Source organism: Mobula hypostoma, chromosome 9, assembly GCF_963921235.1.
Source record: "Mobula hypostoma chromosome 9, sMobHyp1.1, whole genome shotgun sequence".
Classification (NCBI taxonomy): Eukaryota; Metazoa; Chordata; class Chondrichthyes; order Myliobatiformes; family Myliobatidae; genus Mobula; species Mobula hypostoma.
The window spans coordinates 84,423,888-84,439,757 of NC_086105.1; the positions used below are offsets into that span (position 1 = coordinate 84,423,888).

A 15,870-nucleotide genomic window follows, 5' to 3' on the forward strand; every position below is an offset into this window, starting at 1 on the left:
CTCACCTGACGTATTTTGAGCAGAGTTGGACCCCTTATATGACCATAAGACATAGAAGTAGAATTAGGCCATTTGGCCCATCGAGCCTGCTCTGCCCTTTAATCATGACTGATCCTTTTTTCCCCTCCTCAGCCCCACTCCCCAGCCATCTCCCTGCAACTGTTGATGCTGTATCCAGTCTCTGCCTTAAATACACCCAACGGCCTGGCCTCCACAGCTGCCTGTGGTAATAAGTTACACAAATTCACCACCCTCTTGCTTAAGAAACTTCTCCGCATCTGTGTTTTAAATAGATGCCTTACTATCCTGAGGCTGTCCCCCACCATGGTACACATTCTTTCCACATCTACTCTGTCTAAGTCTTAAAACATTTGAAAGGTTTCAATGAGATCATCCCCTCATCCTTCTAAATTCCAGTGAGTACAGACCCAGAGATATCAAACTTGTACGCTAACCCTTTCTTTCTCAGAATCATCCTTATGAACCTCCTCTGAACCTTCTGCAATGCTAACACATCTTTTCTTAAATGAGAAGGCCAGAACAGTTCAAGGTGAGATCTCACCAGTGCCTTATAAAGCCTCAGCATTACACACCTTCTCTTGTATTCTAGACGTCTTGAAATGGATACTAACATTGCATTTGCCTTCCTCAAGTTAACCTTTAGGGTGTTTTGCACAAGGACTCCCAAGTCCCTTTGCATCTCAGATTTTTGGATTTTCTCACCATTTAGAAAATAGTCTGTATATTTATTTCTACTAGCAAAGTGCATGACCAGCGTTTTCCAACATTGTATTTCATTTGCCACCTTCTTGCCCATTCTCCTAATCTGTCTAAATCCTTCTGCAGCCTATCTATTTCCTTAACACAACCCATGTCTCCCCCAATCTTTGTATCATTTGCAAACTTGGCAACAAAGCCATCTTTGAAATCATAGATATGCAGCATATAACAGTGGTCCCAATACCGATCCCTGCGGAACACCACTAGTCAATGGAAGCCAACCAGAAAAGGATCCTTTTATTCCCACTCGCTGCCTTCTACCAATCAGCCAATGCTCTAGGCATGCCAGTAACTTTCCTGTAATACTATGGGCTCTTAACTTGGTAAGCAGCCTCACGTGTTGCACCTTGTCAAGGTCTTCTGGAAGTCCAAATATACAACATCCACTGCAACCCCTTTATCTATCCTACTTGTAATCTGGTCAAAGAATTCCAACAGGTTCCTCAGGCAAGATTTTCCCTTCAGGAATTGCCCTGTGTCACCAAGTACTCCATAACCTCATCCTTAACAATTGACTCCAACTCCTCTTGTGTTTGACCATCCCTCCCCACTACAATTGAAAACCCCACTGCCTCTCCTGATTCTTCTGCAGTTCACTTTCACATACCTCCTGGCCCACTGGCCCATCTATTAACTGTTCACGATACCCTCCCCTCCGCTAGTTCCATCCACCCATCAGATCCCCTTCCCCATCTGCATTCACCTCTCCCCATTCTCCCTACTTAGGTCTTTGTGTTCCTGCTTACTTCCCTCCAGCAGTTGCCTCCAACCTTCACACTCACCCTCACCCACCTTGCTCTATTTATGACCCATCTTCCTGTCTCCCAACTCCATCTCTCCCCCCCTTACCTGATTCCACCTCCCCCCCACACCCCCAGGTACATCAACTATTTGACTCGTTCCACCTCTCTCCTTCCCCTCTTTATACTGGCCATAACCCCTCCCAACTCTTATGCCTGATGCAGAATGCAGGGTCTCACATTGACACACAGCAACCCCCCCCCCCCCCAATGCACCAACAAATTCTCTGGCTGTCTGAGGAAAACAACTTTCAGATATCAAGACTTTAAATCCAGCAGTAAGTTCTCCATCTCTGGACAGTTGTGGTTGCTGCTGCCCATGTACTTCCAAGCCTGGGGCTATCTACACAGCACCTGGGAGCTACCATCAGCACTGGCTCCACATTGTCCCTCAAACCACAGCAGATGCAACCTCCAATGTCAATCCCCTCTTGCAGAGCCACATCCACAGCCCTAATGACAACCAGTCAGTTCTGCTGGGTGATTACACAGTTGATATGGATTGGAGCTCATGTTAGAAGCAGCCACTCTGTCCTGGACTCTGCCATGATAATAAATCAGTGACACAGAGAAAACACCTTAAGGGTGGTTGGTGGTCTCCAACCCTGCTGTATCTCACTGGACTTCCGAGCAGAGCTGAACATCTGAGAAAGCACCAAGAAAGACTCTTCATTGGGAGCCCAGCAATGATTGCAAACCTTCCTACCACATACAGCACCAAGCTGCTCCTCTGAGGTCCCACAGAGGCTTCATCAGCAAGCCACAAGTCACAGAGCAGGAACTGATCTCAGGCAATGCCTCCAAAGCAGGAAGAAGAGCAAACTATCCAAATTATTTTTTTGGCTCCTCTGGAAGCAGGAGGAAGTGGAGAATCACTCTAGACAGGCTGTGGAAGTTGCTGAGAAATGAGAGAGGGAGGGAGGGAGATGAAGTGATATAGTTCAGGGGCCTGGGAAGATGGCAGGTCAGGGGAAGGCCAGGGAAGAGACTGGGCGATTGATCCACAGTAGGAAAAGAACAGACACATTGAAATCAACAAGACATTATTATACCAAGTTAAAGAAAAACACATTTTGTTCACCTGATTTTGTATTGAGGAGCCCGATAGACATCTGCCACGCTTCATGCAGCCCCATTATTAACCCTCACATACACTTCAACTCATTTACCTTAGTCTATTTCCAGGAAATACTTTATACATATTTTTCAGAAATACAATTTGCTTATTTTTCTGCCTTTCCTCAAGCCAGCTACTCTCAACTCAATGACTCCCACAACAAAGCTACTCCCTTCCTGCTGTTCTTCATTACTCTTACCTCACTCTGCTGCCTTCTGTCAGTCACCTCACCACATACAAATCTACACTTCCATTCCCCCCTCATACAATCATGCACAGCCTCTCCCCTCCCTTATAACCTTGTCACAAACATCTCCAGTTTTTCTCTAACCCAACTAAACTCAGCTGCAGTCTAGCCACCCCTATATTCCATCTGACTCTTAATAGTCTAATAGCTCCCATCTGCTTCCAACTCTTTTTCAACACATTGCATCAACGAATCAGAGAAAAAACTTCCACACATCTCGTTACTCAATAATTATCATTTCCAATTCCATCTGCTCTCTACCAAGCTGATTATAGAAGGCAGAAAGAGAAACAGAGAAACAGAGTGTGTGTGAGAAAGCAAGAGAGAGAAAGATACATACATAGAGAGAAACAGACAAACAGTCAATGAACAAGTAAATGTAGGAAATGCCCAGCTGGTCAAACAGCATCTGGAGAGAGTAACAGCCAACATTTCTGACTCTTCCTTAGACCTAGGGAAGCAGAAACTTGGTCTGCAGCCCGTCACAGACCTTCCCTTTGTTTTCCACTCCCAATTACTTGCTTGCAACTTAAAACATATTTGATTTCTAACTTATCATAGTTCTGATGAAGACTCAAGTCCTGTTTCTGTCTCCACAGATGGTCCCTCACTGCTGGGCCTTTCCAGCATTTTTTTTTCTTTTCAGATTCCCTGCATCTGCAGGTTTCTGCTTGTGATAACGAGTGAAGATGTTGGTCCATGTCAGAGTTTCCCAACACAATGGATGACTTGAGGTCTCAGACCACTAGGATCTGTCTGACTCCTTCAGATACACAAAAGAGTAGCAACTCTATAAAACTGTCTGTAACTTCAAAAAATATTGCTGGAAGGTGCTGACAGCTAACTAGGAGTGATATTAAAATATTAGACATGACGAGGGTTGGCTGCTTGTGTGGGCAGAGCAGTTGCTCTTGATTAGTTGCTTGTGTAGACCCTGTGCAAAATCCCAGAGTACTTTAAACCTATTGCAAGGACTGAAACCTAACCTTGTCCTTGAGACCATGTACTGGGAACTATTCACAAAATCATCTCCATGTGCTAACTTTCACCTTTCTGTCCTTTAAATCTGCTGCTTAATTCCATGATTGCATTTGGTGGGCCAGAGTCAAATAGAGGTATTGCCAGAGCATGAATGTGGTTATCAAGAGTGGTGGCAATGGGGAAGACGTGTAGATTTTGTGCTGATTGAGGACTCAGTTAGGGTGCATCCAGTTTCCTCATAGGAGGGGTACAAGTAGAACCTATCAGAGACTTTCTTGAGAACCTTACCTAGGTCAGATGTGTTTGTTGGGGATTCTCTACCGAAACATCTACTTGTCACAAATCTGCATAGGGTGCAAGTTTACTGAAGACTACATGGAGGGAGGATAATACGTGAGGAGTAAAAATCTTTACTTTATGTCTTCACTGGGAATTTATGTATGTTAATTGGGATGTCACCAAATTTACTTTGGAGTAATCATGTGAGGTGACATCTCCTTCTTGACACCAAATATTGGACTTTTTCTATTTCTCTCATTCTTTGATCCAACTCCTGAAGACCTCCCCAGTTGTACAGTGCAGTATACAGCACGAACCCTTAATCAGTGCAGAGCTGTACTAACTAAATTACTGGGCAAGCGGTCAAAATTCTAGACCAGAGAGCCAGAAACGTGAGTTCTAATCCCACCATGACTGCTGCAGAATTTCAGTTCAAGTATTTTATTAAGACTACAATATAAAAAGAGTATTGAAGGTATATAAGGCATTGGTGAGACTAATTTGGAGAATCGTGTGTAATTTTGGTCACCTACCTACAGAAAAATGTCAATAAGATTGAAAGTGTTCAGAGAAAATTTACAAAGATGTTGCCAGGACATTGAGGACCTGAGTTATAGGAAAAGTTTGAATAGTTTAGGACTTCATTCCCTAGAGCTAGAAGTTTGAGGGGAGATTTGATAGAGGAATACAAAATTACAGGGGTATAGATAGGGTAAATGCAAGCAGGCTTTTTTCCACTGAGGTTGGGTAGGACTACAACTAGAGGTCACGGGTTAAGGGTGAAAGGCGAAATGTTTAAGGGGAACATGAGGGGAAATTACTTCACTCAGAGTTTGGTGAGTGTGGAATGCATGTCATCACAAATGATGGATGCAAGTTCAATAACAACATTTAAGGGAAATTTGGAGAAGTATTTGGAGGGCTATGGTTCGGGTGCAGGCTGATGAAACTAGGCAGATCAACAGTTCGACATGGTCACCGAAGGGCCTGTTTCTATGCTGGAGTGTTCTATGACTACGAGCTAGTATTAGTCAGTGACCATGAAACTGGTGGAATGTAGTAAAAACCTGTCAGGCTAACTAATGTCCCTCAGGGGAGGAAGTCTGCTGTCCCATTCTGGGCTATCCATCACTCCAGACTCAACACACCACTGTGGTGCCTGATAGTACCTCCTCAGTGACGGGCCACATCCAATATACCCATTCCATGGATACCTGCACAACTAAAGTTCATCAACTGCATGGTCATTCCCTGGGCTAGGAAAGAGAGTCAAAGCCAACTTACCGCCTTTGGCTTGAATGGAGGTTGAATTTCCATGCGTTGCAACTTTTCCCAATCAATCCAACGGAAAAATGCATGTTCCTTGATGTCTCGTTCCCCTTCAGGTCCACAACCCAGTCGTTTTGCTGGATGTTTTGTTAAAAGCTACGATCAGAAAAGAGATTGAAAAATAAATATAGATGGATGCGACCAACTTATTCAATCTCAGCTTTAGTGACAGGAATCACCTCCATTATTCTGTCTGAAGAATTTCAAGTATTGTTCACACTTTGCACGAAGTAACAACAAAGTTGGAGGATCTCAGCATCCATTCGGAAAATACATGATGTATTAGTCCCTTTGTACCATTTCTAACCCAGAAGGCCCTTGTTATTTCAGGACCTGATTGATATTGATAGAACTGATATAATACTGCACATGCTATCACACTGTGTTGCAACTGATGTTTTAAACAGAGCTGCAACTTCATTGATGCACTGTGGCACACTTGGCTGATCTGAGGTGCTGAGCAAGGACTGTAAAGTTCAGCTGTGCCTCTCTTTCCTAAGAAAGCTCCAGGCTATTGTCTTCATTGCAGATTTTATCCTCTAAAGAGGACCTCAAATGTCTCCACTTTTTTCCTACAGTCTTCAGATATGAGCTTCAGGCTCCATGACTTAGACTGTGACCAGGCCTCTACTTTCCATCTGCGACATAATGTGTCTCTGACTCTGCAGAGCTTATGCTGCCCTACATCTGCATAGAATCTTCGGTTATGGCAGAAGCAATTCACTTCAGCTACTTCTACTGATTACTTGCAATGTCCTTTCAAATGATATCTACTCAATGTCACTGGTTCCTTAAGGTTGTTAAGACGGGGTGATAGTGGGGATAAACTCCCACAACCTATTAAATGTTCCCAATGGCATATATCTCAAATAGCCTCCGACAATCCTGGCCTTCACATATATTTTCACAACTAAGCCAGGCGAAACCATTTCTACTAACAAAAGAGGGGCACTGGTGCTTTAAAACCGGTGGGGGGAACAGAGAGGGGAAGCCTGCTACAAGGGCAACAGTTAATCTCCATGTCACGCAACCCTAGCTTGTAACCCCAGCTCATAACAGCTGGGATGCAACATCCATGGCTAACCCTGTCCAATCGAGGGTCTCAATATCACCAGCCCACATTCTGATCTTATCAAAAACTTTTTGTAAATCTCCTGAGTCATCCAAGAAACTAACTCAGCCACATCCCAGCACCTGTGAAGCTTCCTGGTTAAGTGGGCCTTGAACCAAACCATTAAATTTTGAATCTAAAACATTCAATGGCCACCCACATCTCCTACTGCAGCCATCTCATCTTTTCTCTCTGTAATCACCCTACTTGACAGACTTTGAAAAATCTACCTTATACCTCATCTTTTAATCTTTTGGCGTTCAGCTGTTGGGGGCAGAAGTGGACCGAGCACCCTCTACCAAGTTTATGCAGAACTGGGGCAATGGATTGCATCCAATTTTTGGTTTCCATTAGTTTCAAGATAATTATGGAGAAGGATAGGACTGGTCCTAGGGTTAAGGTTCTAAATTGGTGCAAGGCATGTTTGGATGGCATCAGAGGGATCTGGCCGGCATGCATTGGGATCAGACATCTTCCGGCAAAGATATGCTTATTAAATGGGAGGTCTTCAAAAGTGAAATATTTAGAGAACAGAATCTGTATGTTCCCATTAGAATAAGAGGCAAAGCTAAAAGGATTAGGGAATCCTGGTTATCATGGGATATTGAGGCCTGGTGGCATATATAAGGTATAGACAGTTAGCGACAAATGAGGTGTGTGTATGGTGTACAGGAATGCAAAAGAAGCATTCTTTTGCATTCCTGTACACCATACACACACCTCGGAGAGAAATCAGCAGGGCTAAAAGAGGACATGCGCTTGCTCTAGCAGACAAGGTGAAAGACAATCCCAAGGGCATCTACAGCTGTAACAGAGCAAAAGGATAAGCAAGGGACAGAACTGATTCCTCTTGAAGACTAAACGGTCATCTATTGATGAGTCAAGAAAGAGATTTTGTGTTTGTATTTACACAGAAGGCAGATGCAGAAGCTGTAGATTGATACATACATACATACAGTCGAAGTCAGAGGTTTACATACACCTTAGCCAAATACATTTAAACTCAGTTTTTCACAGTTCCTGACATTTAATCCTAGAAAACATAGAAAATTTGTGGGCAGAACTGAAAAAGCGTCTCTGAGTAAGGAGGCCTACAAACCTGACTCAGTTACACCAGTTCTGTCTGGAGGAATGGAACAAAATTCCAGCAACTTACTGTGAGAAGCTCCCCAAAATGTTTGTCCCAAGTTAAACAATTTAAAGGCAATTCTACCAAATACTAACAAAGTGTATGTAAACTTCTGACCCACTGGGAAAGTGATGAAAGAAATAAAAACTGAAATAAATCATTCTCTCTACTATTATTCTAACATTTCACATTCTTAAAATAAAGTAGTGATCCTAACTGACCTAAGACAGGGAATGTTTTCTAGAATTAAATGTCAGGAATTGTGGAAAAACTGAGTTTAAATGTATTTGGCTAAGGTGTATGTAAACTTCTGACTTCAACTGTAGATGGATAAATACTTTATTGATCCCAAAGGAAATTACAGTGTCACAGTAGCATTACAAATGCACAGATATACAAATATTAGAAGAGGAGGAAGAAAGAATAAAAAATAAGTTCCCACAAACAGTCTAACAGGAGGGGGTCATCACTTCCCCGGCTATAGGTTGACTCATTATAGAGCCTAATGGCCAAGGTAAGAATGACCTCATATAACGTCCTTTGGAGCGCGTAGTTGTCTTAGTTTATTACTAAAAGTGCTGCTCTGTTCAGCCAAGGAGGCATGCAGGGGGTGAGAAACATTGTCCAGAATTGCCATGATTTTCTGTAGGGTTCTTTATTCTATAACAGAGCCAGCCTTTCTAATCAGTTTATTGAGCCTGTTGGCATTACTCATGTTGATGCCATTGCCCCAGCACACCACTGCATAGAAGATTGTACTAGCAACAACAGATTGGTAGAACATGTGAAGGAGAGGCCTGCATACTCCAAAGCACTCAGTCTTCTCAGGAAGTAGAGGCGACTCTGGCCTTTGCACATAGCCTGGAACTAAGAGAAAAGAACAGTGAAGTCATTGTCTATATCCAGACTGCGGAAGGGATGGTGCTTGCCTCAAGCTCGCCGTCCTGAGGCAAGTAAGAGTATGCAAGTTCCCAGGACATGATGAGGTGCTCCCTCGCTTGGGAGGAAATTGCAGGGTGCTTGGCAAAGATATTTAAAATGTCTTTGGCCAGAGAACTGGAAGTTCCGCTGCATAAGAAAGGCTCCAAGAATAAGCCAGGATATTATAGGCCGGGGAACCTGAAATCTGTTGTGGGTAAATTATAGGAAGGTATAAAGGGACTGGTTATGTTGTAAGTTTTTGCTAATAAAACAACGCGAGGGATTTCATGTAACAACTCATTTATTGTACTTCAAAACCTGAACACCAAGTATGGCAACCGAACTTTATGTCATGAAATCATCGCATCAGACCAGAATCTTAAAGTGGACCCCAACTCAATGTTCGTGGTTGTGAATTATGCGTGTGTTTCCACCAATCACACAGCCCCCACCCACTCAGAATTCACCAAGACCAGCATCATGAGTCTCTCTGGATTTTGGATGAGCTGCCATTCTTTGGTCCTGTGTCCCATGGGTGGAGGAACAGCAGGTGCCTCTGGCTTGTCCAGAGGTGTGCTGACACACACTCACGGTCATGTTGTGCTGTCAGGGGCATGGTAGCAGAATATTTCTAATCTTGGTGGGCCGGTTTAAGGTGATCTACCGAAATATATTCCGGTTCACTCCTCTTATCTGTGATAAAAGTTTTTTTCCTCCCTTCCAAAATGCAGAACGGGCCATCGTAAGGGGGTCTAAGGGGATGTTGGTGTGCATCATTACAGATGAAAACAAATGTAGGTCAACTGGTACCCAAGAGTGCTGAACTCCATGATGGGAAGTAGGAATAGGAATAGGTGCAAAGGAATTGAATTTACTGAGGAGGGTAGAACGGTGTTGAGAGGCCGACCAGGCACCTCATTATGAATAAAATCAGCTGGCACTTGTAAAGGTTGCCCATATACCAACTCAGCTGCAGATGACTGCAGGTCCTCTTTTGGAGCTGTTCCGAGCCCCAGCAGGACCCACAGGAGATAATCATGACAACACTCACCTGTCGGGGAAGTCCTCAGAGCAGCCTTTAATGGAGCAATGAAACCACTTGCATAGGCCATTGGATTGCAAGTGATATGCTGTGATGTAATACAGCCTTATGCCAAGGTTCTGGACCATCACAGCCCAGAGATCTGATGTGAATTGGGGACAGAGGAAATATCAGATGGGATGCCAAACCTAACAATCCAGATGCTGATGAATGCCTAACCCACGTCTGTGGCCGTTGTTGATGCTAGAGGGACAATCTTTGGCCACTTGGTAAGGCGTTTGAAACTGTGGGATGGGGGAAGAGGACAAACAAGGTCCACATTGACATGGTCAAACTGTCACTCAGGGATTTCAATGGCACCTGAACATGACGGTTAATCTTTGCCCACTGACACTCCCCACAGGCTGCAGTCCAATCATGCACACCCTTACTAAGGCCGTGCCACACAAACTTTAGTGCAACCAGTTTCTGTGAGGCCTTCCGGCTCAGATGCAAGAGGCCGTGAATGGAGTTAAAAACAGTGGTGGTGGCATCTGTTAGTCTCGTGAGACCATGGATCTGTGCCTGGAAAGTCTTGCTTCAGTCTGTGTTAGAGCAGCATCTGTTGTGTCTGTAGAGTCCCACATGGGAGTGACAGTCTTGGCTGCAGCGACTGCACTTGAAGGCGCTGTCCTCCAGTGTTGTCTTGGTGCTGTTTTTCCGATGAGTGCGCTTTTCTTCAGCAGCAAGCCTCAGCTTCTCTTCTCTTTTTAGACCTCTGTGTAGTTCCAGCCTCCAGTGAGAGTGATCGCTTGCGATGTCCTCCCACCTCTCGACGTTTATTTTCAGTGACTTCAAGTCTCTCTTGCAACCGTCTTTGAAACGAAGATGGAGCCGCCCTTGTGCTCTCTTGCCGGAGGCCAGTTCCTCTTACAGCAGGTCTTTTGGGATCCTCCAGTCTGACATGCGGTGTACGTAGCCCAGCCAGCGGAGACGGCATTTTTGGAGCAGGGTGAAGAGGCTGCGTATCTGGGCGGGGGCCAGGACCTCATTGTTGGTGACTTGGTCAGTCCACGTGATGTCCAGGATGTGTCTCAGGCTGCGAAGGTGGAAGGCGTTGAGACGCCGCTCTTGTTTGTAGTAGAGGCTCCAGGTCTCGCTGCCGTAAAGCAGTGTGCTGAGGACGCAGGTCCTGTAGACTGCAACTTTGGTGTGCGTCATCAGCTTTCTGTACTCCCAGACTCTCTTTGTCAGCCTGGTGAATGTTGAGGCTGCTCATCCGATCCGCCTATTGATCTCGGGGTCTAGGTAGAGGCTGTCCGTGATGGTGGAGCCAAGGTATGTAAACTCGTGAACTACCTCCAGCTCGTAGTTGTTGATGGTAATGGCAAGGAGGGTGCTCAACGCCTTGGCCCAACACATTGGTTTTCTTCAGGCTGATGGTCAAGCTGAAGTCCTGGCAGGCTCTTGAGAAGCTGTCCATGAGGCGTACAGTTGCTCTTCAGAGTGTTGCCAGCGTCGCATTGTCTGCAAACAACAGTACGCCTCCAGTTTGCAGGCAATATGGGGTGAGGGTGACTGGTTGAGACATCGCACAGAGAGAAATGCCACCTTCCCTGAACTTAATGTCATCTAACCGCAGGCCCGTGACTGCTGTTCGGTAAGCATGGACCTCTGGGTCAGTACCTTGGTCAGCTGCCATGCCGGCATAGTCAACCCTAGTGTGTACGGCCCCAATGGCTAGCCGTGAGAGACAATCGACCACGGCATTATTTTTCCCCTTGATATATTATACAGTATATCCATTGTGAATTCTGATACGTAGGCCAGGTGGCGTTGCTGCGTGCAGACCAAAGGTCTGATATTTTGGCCATTGCATGCGCGAGGGGCTTGTGGTCAGTGAACGCTGTGAAATGGCAACCCTCTAGAAGAAGACAAAAATAGCAGATGGCCAGACAGAGACCAAGAAGCTCACGGTCAAACATGCTGTATTTCCTTTTGGGGGACAGAGCTGCTAACTGAGGAAGGCAAGTGGCTACCACACACCTCCGACCAACTGTTCATGCACAGCACCCACAACACAGACTGAGGTATCAGTGGTAATGGCTATGGGCGCGCCAGTAGGGTCACATTAGAAAGAGCTCATTTGGTATTATCAAATGCCCTGGTCATGTCCGCTGACCAGTCTAACACATGATGAGGGGTATTAGCTTTAAGCTCACTGTCTGGGGGAGCATAAGTTCAGCAGCTCGTGGAATGAAGCGGCAATAGAAGTTCACCATACCTAAAAACTCCTCTAGTTTTTTAGTATTGTGGGCCGGTGGGAAATCCATAATAATGGCTACTTTTGGTGGGAGAGGTTTTGCGTATTCTGAAGAGATGTGATGGCCAAGAAATTCAATGGTTGACAACACCAACTGGCATTTAGCAGGTTTAGTAATGAATATGTGTTGGGTTAAGTGCTCGACAAGTGTGTGGAGATGGGATAAATGTTCAGGTTTGGATTCACTGGTGACAAGTATGTCATCCAGGGAAACAAAAAGAAAATCTAACTCTTTTAATACAGAGTCCATTAGCCGTTGGAAAATGCTGTGCTGTGTTTTTCAGCCCAAACGGAATGCGCAGAAATTCAAAGAGGCCAACTCAAAGAGGTTATCACAACCGTTTTGGAATGTTCTCCGAGCACATATGTTGCCCCTAAGTCGACTTTGGAAAAAATTAACTTTGCAGCTAAACGTGACGAAAAGTCTTGGATGTCTCGGACCAGGTAGCAATCGGAAGGTGGTGACCACCATCAGATTTAGGGACCATATAGAGGGGCAAAGCCCAATGTCAGGTTTTTCCATGTTGGCAAACTCAGCCTTTGCAGTTGCCAACCAGTCTATGCATGCGGGCATGGACAGGCAGGCCAGTTGTGGAATGTGGAGAATGCAGGCTTGGTGAGGTTTAGGAATTCACCCAGATGCCGAGTAACCTCAAATGCAGTGGTGCATGCACTTGATAGAGTCATTGTGGGAAACTTACTGGGGAAGCAGGGTAACAACCCAAACTCCTTGACATCTGCAAGCCAGCAGTTCTTAAGATTGACTAACAGCCCTCGGGCACACAGGAAATCTGCACCAAGCAGAGGTCTAGCCACTTTAACCAGGGTGAATTCCCATGTGTAACATCTCCCAATGAAGCAGAGCATTACCTTTTGTGTCTCAAAAGTCTATATCTCCAGACTCCAGCAAGATTTGTTCACTCTTTGCTTTCTCATCAATAGACAATGCTGAACATCTATGTCACACTGGAAGCATTGCCCTGAGTGTCTGTGATGAACAGTAGATGATCCTGGCAGTTGGAACCCACAGTGTTCACAGATCTCTGATGTCCTGACATGTTGGCAGTGTCGAAGCTGCCAAGCAGTTGGCACTTCCTAGCGTTTGTACTAAAATGAGTGGCACTGTCTGTTAAGGCCTTGCTGACGAGGCTTATTGAGACAGGGAGAGGAGGATGAACTGTGCACCTCTGCCTGGCTCAGCCATTTCAACAAGCTCCTCATAGCCATACATGGATGACTTAGTGAGGGCTATGTGAACTTGATCAGGCATTTGTTGCATGCAGAGTTCATTAAAAATAAAACAAGGATGGTGATTTCCCAGGAGAGACAGCATGGTTTAGCTCCAACGGTTTAGCATTGAGAGGTTGGGCAAGGAAAGCTACTGTTTGTTGTGCTCAGACTCTGAATGTCTGTAAAAGGTCAGTTTTCAGAAGTTGTATTTATTGTGCTCAGGCGTGTTTTCAAGTAACCTCACCACTCTCACAGCTGTGGAGTTGCTGAATGACAGTATCACAGAGAAATATTTGGTGATGTTGGCGGAGATTTTTTGTAGCGCCAGCATTTTGCTCCAAAAACTCCGGCAGTTTCAAAGTGACTGCATTGGCCGACATGTTCAATAACTCTGGAGTTGTCCTAGAGCACTGGGGTCATCAACATGGGTTTTTGGAAATATAAGTGATGGGAGACATTTTATGTTCAAGAAAAACTGTAACAACTTGTTTATTATATTCCAAAACCTGAACGCTTTGTGTGTGGCAGGTCATGTCTAACTAATCTTGGAGTTTTTCCGAGGATGTTATCAAGAGATCTGACGAAGAAAATGCAGTTAACATTGTCTACATGGACTTTAGCAAAGCATTTGACAAATTCCCATATGACAGGCTGATCCAAAAGGTTAGGTCGCTTGGCATTCAGGATGAAGCAGTCAATGGATGTGACACTAACTTTGGAGAAAAACCATAAAGTGATATATATGGTTCTCCCTTTGACTAGTGGTGTGCCATAGTGGTCAGTGGTGGGTCTATTGTTTATCATCTATATTATTGAATTAAATGATTACACAGTAAACTATATCAGCAAATTTGTGGATGACACCAAGATTGGGGGCATAGCGAACAGCGAGGAACATATTCCAGGACAGTTTAGGGTGAAAGGGAATCTAGGGAGATCCTCTTCACTCAGAGGATGTCACTGATGTGGAATTAACTGTGGCAGATGTGAGGTCAATTGTGATATTTAGACCATAAGACCACAAGACATAGGAGCAGAATTAGGCCATTTGGTCCAGTAACACATACACAGTCTATACTGGGCCAGAGCCCCATTTACAAACACTCAGTCAGTACTGCGACACACATACCTGTTACAGATTTACAGTCAGTACTGGGACACACAATACTCGTTGCACATACACAGTCAGTACTGGGACACACAATACCTGTTACCATACACAGTCAGTACTGGGGCACAGTCCCTGTTACACATACACAATTAGTACTGGGACACACAATACGTGTTACACATACACAGTCAGTACTGGTACACACAATACCTGTTACACATTCACAGTCAGTACTGGGACACACAATACCTGTTCCACATACACAATCAGTACTGGGACACACTATACCTGTTACAGATTTACAGTCAGTACTGGGACACACAATACCTGTTACACATACACAGTCAGTACTGGGACACACAATACCCATTGCACATACACAGTCAGTACTGGGGCACACAATACCTGTTACAAATACACAGTCAGTACTGGGACACAGTCCCTGTTACACATACACAATCAGTACAGGGACACACTGTACCTGTTACAGATTTACAGTCAGTACTGGGACACACAATACGTGTTACACATACACAGTGAGTACTGGGACACACAATACCTGTTACAGATTTGCAGTCAGTACTGGGACATACAATACCTATTACACATACTGTGACGACAAACCAAGTTATCAGAAGATTGATGCTAATGAGAAAGAGATAAGGGAGACAATGGAGGAACGTTCAAAATGTTAATGAGAGAGAAGAGAGAGATAACAGAAACGATACACAGTTCAGAATATTGACAGACCGGTTGCTTTGAACCTGAACCTGAACCTGAAGTTTGATGGACAGGCGATACCCCAGCAGGGGGATAAAAAGAACAGGTTCGCTAAGGCACGACACCATGAGATCACAAGATAATGAGACCCTGGAAGAGAGGTGTGCCCCCACAAGATCACAAGATAATGAGACCCTGGAAGAGAGGTGTGCCCCCACAAGTTGGTGGGAGTTTAGAGGTCTGGTTCGAGGGAACCGACCATAGACTGACAGGGTGAAAAGGTATGATCGGCGGGAACCTGGTGTGTGTGTCCGCCCTTGCCTGGGTGCCGGGTTCACCGTGGAAGAACGGTCGTATCCAGAACGGAGGGGTCACAGTCGGTGACCACAGCAGGATAGAAGACATAAAAGGGTCCGCCCGAAAGCCAACTGCGAAGAACATCAAAGGTCTGCTTGAATCAAAATTTGCATTTCTCTCTCTCTCTCTAACGGCACAACAGTGATTACTGCGAACTGTACTAAGCTGAACTGAACTCTGCGTCACTTGAGACTAATCACTTTACCCCTAGACTGCGTTAGAGCTTGGTTAATTCCTATTATCCTAGTTCTGTGTACATGTGTGTTTTATCATTGCTAACCTGTTGTATTTATATCCTTACGATTAGAGTACTTTGTTACATATTTCTTTAATAAAACTTTATTAGTTTCCAGTAATCCAGACTCCAACTAGTGGTCCATTCCTGCTGGTTTGGCAACCCAGATACGGGGTACG

At 44.8% G+C, this 15,870-nt stretch overlaps 1 protein-coding gene across 1 annotated transcript in view; it reads right to left on the reverse strand.

The window, feature by feature from the left end:
• Positions 1–15,870, reverse strand: part of LOC134351826 (protein kinase C beta type) — a 405,871-nt gene that overhangs the window by 13,267 nt on the left and 376,734 nt on the right. The window contains exon 16 of the mRNA XM_063058567.1: positions 5,489–5,629. Coding sequence (XP_062914637.1) covers positions 5,489–5,629 — 141 coding nt within the window. The remainder of the gene's footprint in view (positions 1–5,488; positions 5,630–15,870) is intronic.